The 9412-nt window shown below is 40.9% G+C and overlaps 4 protein-coding genes across 4 annotated transcripts; 1 reads left to right on the top strand and 3 right to left on the bottom strand.

Annotated features, from left to right (window-relative positions):
- Window positions 1-1030: 1030 nt before the first annotated feature.
- PCYB_093890 (glycine cleavage system H protein) lies at window positions 1031-1639 on the bottom strand (the record flags this gene model as incomplete). Its single annotated transcript, XM_004222503.1, has 1 exon — window positions 1031-1639. The coding sequence occupies one exon, from the start codon at window positions 1637-1639 to the stop codon at window positions 1031-1033; it is 609 nt and encodes a 202-aa protein (XP_004222551.1).
- A 1598-nt stretch (window positions 1640-3237) lies between these two features.
- Window positions 3238-4010, bottom strand: PCYB_093880 (aquaglyceroporin putative; the record flags this gene model as incomplete). Its single annotated transcript, XM_004222502.1, has 1 exon — window positions 3238-4010. A coding segment is annotated over one exon (773 nt), but the record flags the coding sequence as incomplete, so codon positions are not given.
- Window positions 4011-5879: 1869 nt separating this feature from the next.
- PCYB_093870 (50S ribosomal protein L2) lies at window positions 5880-6833 on the bottom strand (the record flags this gene model as incomplete). The annotated part of the gene is made up of 1 exon (XM_004222501.1): window positions 5880-6833. A coding segment is annotated over exon 1 (939 nt), but the record flags the coding sequence as incomplete, so codon positions are not given.
- Window positions 6834-7390: 557 nt separating this feature from the next.
- PCYB_093860 (splicing component) lies at window positions 7391-8450 on the top strand (the record flags this gene model as incomplete). Its single annotated transcript, XM_004222500.1, has 2 exons — window positions 7391-7814; window positions 8215-8450. Coding segments are annotated over exons 1-2 (366 nt in total), but the record flags the coding sequence as incomplete, so codon positions are not given.
- Between the last annotated feature and the right edge of the window lie 962 nt (window positions 8451-9412).

Genomic DNA, 9412 nt, shown 5'->3' with positions numbered 1-9412 from the left:
AAGAGCTGTGCAAGAGAGGTACAGAATTGCCGTGGAAAAATACTCCTTCACACGAACGATGCGCACATGCATTTTTTTTTTTTTTTTTTAAATACGTGTTATGTGCTACTATGTTGTTGCTAACTTGGCCGCATAACTGGTCATATCACCGGCTTTGGCCATTTGGCCATTCGCCACTCCCACCATTTTGCCACTTAGCCACTTCACCATTTGGCAACTTTTCCACATTGCCATTCGCTGTGTTTTTTTTTTGAGCTGGCAACTCCTTTTCGTACATTTTTTTATGAGCCGTTCATACAAATGAAAATTTTTACCAAAACGCGGTAACCTTTTTAATTCGTTTTTTCAGCCGAACGCTTAATTCTCCATTCTTTTGAAGCAAATAAAATAGGGCGTCATTTTCGAAAGTTTTGTTTAAAAATGCACAAAGTGGCGTTTTTTAAAAGTATCACAACACAAAAAAAGAAAAAATGCGGCACCATTTTAAAACTGTAAGACACGAGAAAAAATAAATAATATAATAATAATAATGCCAATAAACAAAATAACGGTTGTCACATTGGCCATTATTTGAGGTGTCCCCCGCGGCAGACTTCTGCAAATAGTTGTAAGCACCATGCACCGCGCTTCATCGCGCTTATTCTCTTGATAGCAAAAATAGGGAAGAAATGCGGCATACTAAAATGCAAAACAGCTCGAACGGTCACATTTGAAAAGTTGTAAAAAAAAGACATTTTTCTACAGCTATTTCGAAATGTGTCTCATATTACAATTTTTTTTTTTATGAACAAAATTTTGAAATGAGCAATTTTGGCTAGTCGTTTTTTTTTTTTTTTTTTTACAGCCAAGTTGTTTTATAGTTGAAAATAATAGCTACCCCCTTCTACCCACAGATTTGTGTGCGCCTCTTTCAATTTTTTTACCTGGTATATCCACACTAATTTACACACATGGGATGTCATCCAAACGGGGGGGAGGAAGATAAACCAATTCGTTGCAGGCCACATGTTTGTTGTTCATTTCTTATGGGTTATTTTTTCCGCTTCTCTTCAATGTTCTTAATGTCGTTCAAATCGAAAATTTTATTTTTGTTTTTTTCCTCTAGACAGTCCCGTTCACTCTGCTGTATTTTGGATGCTTCTCTTTGCTCTTCCTCTTCGCACATTTTCTTATATTCGGGGAAGCTCATTATTTCCTTTTCATTCACATCATTGGTCAGTAGTTCCAAAATCCATCCATCGGTTTCCGAATTTTCGTTCATTAAATTTACGTTGTCGACTATTTTGTCATTGATGTCGACAATTTGGCCACTAATGGGCGTGTATACATCCCCCACGCTTTTAACGCTCTCAACCGTTGCGATGCAGTCCCCCTTCTTTACGTACTCATTTATGTTATGCGAAATATCGATATACACGATTTCCCCCAATTTTTCTGTTCCATAATTGCTAATGCCTATTTTGCATTTTACGTTGTTTTTCTTCTTCAATTCAGTCAAGTGTTCATCATTTATTTTGATATATTCGTGTGACTTTGTATAGTACGTAATGAACCTGCCCACCTTCCGTTGCGCGCAAAAGGGGGCAGCTCGCGCAGGGAGAAAAGGTCTTTTAAGCAGCAACATTTTTTGCCCGAACATGCTTTTGAAAGGTTCAAAAGGTGAAAAAAATAAAAAAAAAAAACATAAATAAAATGACAAAATGGCAAAGAGGTGAAGCACTTCTGAAAGCAAAAATACACTACCAATTTTCAGAACCAAAATGGTGATGCGCACGTGAAAACACCTATAACCTATGTACCTAACTCGAAATGGAATGGAAGCCCTTCAATTGGTTTTTCTTTCCGTGCGGCTTAGCGGAAGAATGAATGGGGTCAAAATTTTGACAAATAAAAAGTTAGCCAATTATTCACATTTTTACATTTATCCTAACAAAGTTGTGCCTCTTTTTTTTTGGGGTGGGGTGGTGCTTCTTAAAATTTCTTGAATCGTTATATTTGCCTTGCTGTTGTAAATTAATTTGCACTATTTATTTGGGCGATTTCGTTCAGCTCATTTTTAAGTGCATACAAACTGGGAAATATTAGCACATGTTAGAATGCCAATTTTTTTGGTTAATATTCCACCGGCAATTTAATGAACTAAACTGCGAAAGGTGCTGCTAATTCTGTAAGTGATTAAAAGTACACAAAAAAAGGATCGCCTTAACGAACATAACAAAATGGAAGTCATCCTAGTGGTGGAACATACTGCTTGTGGGGGGACACTCTCCTAATAAAATGGTTTAAATAATTGCGCAGGTTTGTTTCCCCTTATATGACTTGAAAACAATGGCAAAAGACACTTACACACCCGTGCTGCACTATATCTTTTGCCCTTCTCTAATTATATCATTCAGCATACACATGTTGGCGCCGCTTAAACTTAGCTTACACGTGCGCTCACTTCACCACAGGTGGGTGGTCTCATTTAAAAGCATTACAACAGTTTTTAAAATTTCTCACGTAAGTTCTTACATTTCACGTTAATGTTTTTATGATAATTCCAAAATGCAAAGAAAAAAAAAAAAAAAAAAAAAAAAAAAAAATAGGATAATACGCTATGAATTTACAAAACATGTATATAGTATACTTATATTACATTTGCTGCAATAGCACCTATTAAAGCACATGGATCAACGCAAGAACAGTATGTACTCACTAAAACCGCAAACGCGAACATGTTGAGACTTAAAAAAAAAAGGGGAGAAAAAAAAAAAAAAAAGCTACAAATGCAGTGGAATCGTCCAAAACGGGTCCCATTTTAACGTGCATAAGGATGTATGTACGTGGTCGCACGAAATGAATCGAGCACTCCAGCATACATGCACACAGAAGGGATGCACACAGAAGGGATGCACACAGAAGGGATGCACAAAGACGAGATGCATACAGAATTAACTTTAGCATTTAGGGCAGCGCCACTAATGTGCAGAATTCCTACGTTTTGGAAAAATAGAAAAACTATTTTAAAGAGCAAGAACGAAATGGCTTGCTTCAAAACAACGTCGTTAAAAAGAACACGTAACAAAAGTGTAGCATAAACTAAACACTACAAAGGGTGGTTACGCGCTTGTAGGGAGGGAGGGCACATTTCTAATTATGTGCAAGCAATTGCGCGCAAGTGTTGTGCCTCCACGTTATTTTGCTTTTCTGTGGTAAAAGATTTCAGCACTTCGCCCACATAGCACAGTGTGTTACACCTCCACGCCGCCTTTATCCGTGGTGGCCCCTTCAATTAGCGGACCAATTAGCTTATCGTAAAGCTGGCAAAAAATTATGGAGCCAATAATTGGGGCTATAAGTGGAACTAAAAAGTAACACGTATCTTTTGTGAATGCCTGGGGTCCGTAGGCTGCTAGGGAAAGTAATCTGGCACCTAAATCTCTTGAGGGGTTAAGGGCAAATCCGGTATTTCCACCAAAGCTTAAACCTATGCATAAGATGGTCAATCCAACTACAGCACTGAGTTTTATAACATTAAAATGTCCACATACGTTTTCGTCAACCACTAGTAATATCACCAGCAGTAAAATGCCTGTTAGTACTAATTCGTGCATAAAGGCACTGGTATAGCCTATAGCTTGGTTTCTGCCTGTTTCCCACGCAAACTGTGGGATTTTGCTCTCTTTAACAAAGCCGTAGTATAATCCATAGACGGATGCCGTTGCTGAGAATGCCCCCAAAAGTTGCGCAACAAAATATAGTGGTACTTTCTTATAATCAAATTTTTTAATCGTGGCAAAACCCACCGTCACAGCTAAATTCAAATGTGCACCACTTAATTTGGCCGCTGTCAGAATGCCAAAAAATACCCCCAAACTCCATCCTATACATAGTCGAAGCCAATCTTTCGCATTTTCCACGGTGTGATAATTTGCTGTGGCACCTTCCCCCAGGAACATAAGCACAAATGTCCCCAAAAATTCTCCCAAGAACTCCCTGACAATGGGGTTGAACGAACGGACCTGCATTTTGTGCGGAAGTAACTTGCAATTTTAATTTCAATTTTAATTTCAGTTTTAATCTCAATTTGAAATTTAAAAAAGCAAGGAAATCATAAAGTGAAGGGGAAAAAATATAGCTGGCAAAACTGAGGAAAAAAAAAAAACTTATATATAGGAGGTAAAAGTTGCGCGATTTGTGAAAAAATTTCCGCAAGGGTATAGGCAGACTGGTGAAAAAAATTGGAAAAAAAATGGAAAAGAGTGTAAAAAAAAATGGAAAAGAGAGGAAAAAAAATTGGGAAAAGTTTTGAAAAAAATGGAACAAATTGGGAAAAAAATGGAACAAATCCTGGCGCGTTACTAATGTCTGCCTGTATGTGTTATGTATACAACACATACGTTTTACACCATGCCATTTCATGTCATACGCATATATGCATATTCATATGCGTGTGCCGTTTTCTTCTCCTCGAGTGGCAAACATGGCGGGAAATTAAATCGGCCCCGCTCATCCACGTGTGCGTTAAAAGCGGTTTGCATATTTCCCCCTTATGGGGAACCCATGTCACCGAGGGGGCGCAATTGTCCCAAAATGCTCCCCCTATGTTGTATACACACTTATAAATGCGGCTATGCTCAGGTGAGTCCATTCACGCGTGCAAATGAAAACGAGGTTAAAAAAGGACAATCGAAGAAGTTAATAAAATGCTATTTCACTTTTTTTCTCCTTACTCATTGGGTTATCACAAAATTTTCCGTTGTATTTTTTACAATTTTAAAAAATATACATCATGTTCGCGTTTTTGATCGCCTATGGGGTGCCCCAAACGAAGTGGAAGTAGCCACTTTGAAGTGTGGGTATGCGTATGAAAAAAGTAAAAATGCGATAAAGCATGCGCGTGCACAACTTGCCTGCCCATACGATACGAAACCACTAACTTTGCGCAGTCCCCACACTGACATGCAAAAATGCATTTTGCAGCATCATGTACACGTACGACTGCGCGTGAGGAAGTATCCCCCACAATTAAAAAAAATTCATTCCGCCTTACGTTTATGCAAACAGGTGGTTCCAAAAAGGCAACACTTTTTTTTTTCCCCCAGAAAAGCAAAATTTACGCTTATCATTTTGAAAAACAAACAGTTATTTCATTTTCGTGTAACACGCATTTTATGCATGAGGAAAAGGGAAAGAAGAAGCGCACAAGTGGGAAAAAACGTAAAATCTGCATATTCCACATGAACGACTATTTTATTTTATTATTTTTACCGGCAGTTTGATAGGGGAAAAAAAAAAAGAATTGCCCATGTGGGTGCCCCCCCCCAGAAAAAACCAACATCATTGTGCTTGAACTGGTACGTAAAAAAAAATATCCCTTTCGCATTTTTCCACCTTTTGGCATATTTCGCTGGAGAGTAGCTGCGAAAATGATGGCCCATCGAGGGGATACTCCTCGTGCTGCATACTGCGGTGATGAGTTCCTCTAAACAGGACATAAACACCTTTCCGAATGTGCACCCCCCCCCCTCCTGTGTGCATGTGCATGTGTGTGTGTGACGCGTGAGCGTACGGCGTTTTGCAAAATAGGCACCCATCTGATATCTCTTTTTTTGTTCCAACTTGAGGGCCATTTTCTTACTCTTTATGAAGCGAAGCATACACAGGGATGAGAGTCTACAAATGCACAAAAAGGAAGACGCACAAAAAGGAAGACGCACAAAATGGGGGTCCCTTCAGTCGGGCGGAACTGGGTCCAATTTTGCCACCCTTCATATGACACGTTCCAAGGGCGCTTCTTCAACGTGGGTGGATGTGCACACGAATGAGGTCACCATTTATTTCATACATACCCACGTGAATCATACCCCATGTGGGCTTCCACCCAAACTGCAGATCACACCGTAACACCGTACTTCTTCTGCAAGCGGCCACAAATATTCCTCCTGATGATTAACCCGAGTGGCTTCTTCTTACTTCGTGTCTTAAACCCATCTCTGCATTTCCCCCAGAGAGAGCACTTTGGTCTTTTAGTGTGTTTCTTACTTGTGCCTCCGCCATGCGGATGTTTGGAAGGGTTCATGGCAACTCCCCTGACAACTGGCCTTTTGCCAAGCCATCTGTTGACTCCCGCTTTGCCTAAAATGCGCATATGTCTTTCCAAGTTGGAGACCTGACCAATAGTCGCCCAACATTCTAGTGGGAATTTTCGAATTTCTGTTGACTTCAATTTTATCGTTGCGTATTGGCTGTCCTTACTCAGTACAGTGGCATAAGTACCAGCTGCTCGTATTAATTGTCCACCTGCCCCTGGTCTCATTTCAAGGTTGTGAATAATGGTTCCCACAGGGATGTTCTTCAAAGGTAGAGAATTCCCAGGGTTGATATTTGCATATTTACTTGCAATGATTTTATCTCCAGGTCTTAACAAAAGGGGAGCCAAAATGTAGGACAATACACCATCTTCATACTGAACTAACGCTATATGTGCACTTCTAGATGGGTCGTATTCTATTCTTAATACAGTGCTATAGATATCCTTCCTCGATCTTTTAAAGTCAATAAATCTTAACCTTTGTACATGTCCTCCTCCTCTATGCCGTGTGGTGATTTTCCCCACATTATTTCTCCCTGAATTCTTGATCCTAGGACATGATAAATTTTTCATTACTCTCCCTTTGTACAATACTAGCGGATTATTTTCCAGAAGTTTTTCTAGCCTCTGTTGCTTTGCCATCGTGAAGGCGGTCAGAACATCTGGCTTGATTTCCTTTTTGGGAAAAAATGTTTCAAAGTCAATGTACTCAGGTATGTTTCTCTTCACACTTGGAGAGTACATATTGGAGAAGCACCTTTTAATAAGCGCATAGGGGGGGAGTACTACTCCCCCCACGGTTGCTCTATTCATTAAGGTGATGCGCGGAGGTGTAACTTAGGACCCCTTTTTTCCCAAACGAGTTTAATTTGGAGTGCCATGTGATATACGTGTCACATATTTCCTTGCCAACATGCATACATTGTAAACGTGCAGGGGTTGGAGAGCCAACCAAGGAGGAATATATTAACTTGGTTAGGCGAGTGAACCTTTTCTTTTCAATTGTTGGGGGAATTTCCCTAGCTGGGTTTTACCTGTAGCGAAAAAACTTACCCCATGAAGGTACGAACATGTGCATGCGTACATATTCCTATATCCATACGTGCGTCGTGTGTCGCCTACTCATGCCCATCTCGCTCGGGCGCTCCAAGGAGGGCGCTTTTTTTTTTTTTTTTTTTTTAAAAAAACGACCTGGTAAGATGGCGAAGCGTACAACGCGATGAATGGTTAAAGCAAAATTAATAACGCTAAAATGAAGGTAAGGGAAAATACCACACGTGGGATTCTTCAACAGAGGCATAGAAATAAGTGAAGGGAGGACTCCTGCAAACAAAAGGGCATCCTCCTAAATTACCCCCCTTAGAAGTATATATATAATATACATGTAGTACCAATGACACGCCGCATAGAATGAGGAACGCAGCAGCATGCCAATGGTTAAAAATGCCGCCATCATCCTCCCCATTTTGCTAACCCCTGGTTAATCCTACCCCATTTAGTATACAATTTCGCCAGCCCCCTTTTTTTGTTGCATATCTGACAAAGGTGCGCACGATGTCGTGTGCTTCTATCTAGGGGGACTACGTAGAGACAAACAACTCAGATCCAATGGCCAACCGAACGGACGTGAGCGCCATCAAAATCTTTGGCTCTAATCCGCAGTACTTAATATCGAATATTATACGGAGCAAAATATATGAGAGCCCCTACTGGAAGGAGAAGTGCTTTGCCCTGACATGTACGTTTTAATTGCGTCCTCACGTTAATCTCTTGTACCTTGCGACTGTTTAGAGGGTACCCTCCTTCGTCAAGTGATAGGGGGGAAGGACCCCAACGGGGTGCGGCCCAGCGCTATCATGCGCATTTGCAAGTGGATCTGCGTGTAAATCTGCATCAAAATCTGCGTGTAAATCTGCATCAAAATCTGCGTGTAAATCTGCATGTAAATCTGCGTGCAAATCTGCATCTAAATCTGCAAGTGCGTGTATGTATGCTGCTCTTCGCCACCTACACGGGTGCCCCTTTTTTTTTTTTTGCCCCTTTTGCAGCCGAATCAATTATCGACCAGGCGGTGAACCTAAAGTACGTTGGAGGAACCTACGGGGGAAACAGAAAACCAACTCGGTTCCTCTGCTTAGTGCTGAAATTGCTACAAATACAACCAGACAAAGATATAATATACGAGTATATAAAAAATGAAGAATTTATTTATTTAAGAGCTCTGGGCATTTTCTACCTTAGACTGATTGGAAAGAGCCTAGAAATATATCGCTACTTAGAACCCATTTTATTTGATTACAGAAAATTGAGAATCAGGTTGCAGAATGGAACCTTCGAGAAAATTTACATGGATGAATTTGTGGACAACTGTTTAGTTATGAATAATTTTTTAGATGTTGATTTTCCAAGTCTTACGAAGAGACAAGTATTGGAAGATAATAATTTGCTAGAGAAGGTTAATTTGGACTACTATAAAGAGTTGCTAAATATTTCTTCTGGGAATGAACTGTTTGAGAATCAAGCCGAGGAAGGGGGGAAGGATTCCTCCGGTGGGAGCCTTGACAAGGGGGAGAAGAGGCGGGGGGGACATAACCACCCCAGTAGTGGCTACGGATCGGGGGGGGTGGTCATGTAGAGAGGGGCAAAAGGAAAGAGAGAAATGGGTACTGGGAGAGAGGCAGGCGTAGGAGCAGGGATAGAGGTAGAGACCGGAGCCGCGATCGAGATGGAGATAGGGACCTGAGCCGCGATCGAGATGGAGATAGGAATCGGAGCCGCGATCGAGATAGGGATAGGGACCGGAGCCGCGATCGGAGCAGGGGTCGAAGCTACTCCCGCGAGCGCGATAGGGAGAGAACAAAACGGCGAGAAAACAAACTAAATGAACACAGGAGGCACAAAAAAAAAAGACCCTCTTCAGAAGGGCGAAGAAGCTACTCCACGAGTGAATCGCCCGAGACTCGCAGGAGGGAGAAGAAGAGGCGCGGCGCGCGTGATGACTCGGATGAAGAGAAGGGAAAAAAAAAGGAAAGGAAGGAAAGAGAAGGACAGGAAAAGGAAAGGCAGGAAAAAGTAGGGCAAGAAAAAGAACGGAAGAAAAAAGAAAGGCAGGAAAAAGAAAGGAAGAAAAAGGACGATTCTGATATCGAGGAAAACAAAAAGGATGCATTGTCTGTGGAACGGTGGAACAAAATCAGGAAGGACTTAGGCATGAAGCCGCTCAAGTGAATATCCGCGTTCGCATTTGTTCCCTTTTTTGTCGCACACGATATGTTTGCTCTTTATATTTTTAATTTTAAATTTTTTTTTTTTTTTTAGTGCCACTTATATTTTTTG

Source organism: Plasmodium cynomolgi, chromosome 9, assembly GCF_000321355.1.
Source record: "Plasmodium cynomolgi strain B DNA, chromosome 9, whole genome shotgun sequence".
Classification (NCBI taxonomy): Eukaryota; Apicomplexa; class Aconoidasida; order Haemosporida; family Plasmodiidae; genus Plasmodium; species Plasmodium cynomolgi.
This window is presented reverse-complemented; position numbering and strand designations above follow the sequence as displayed.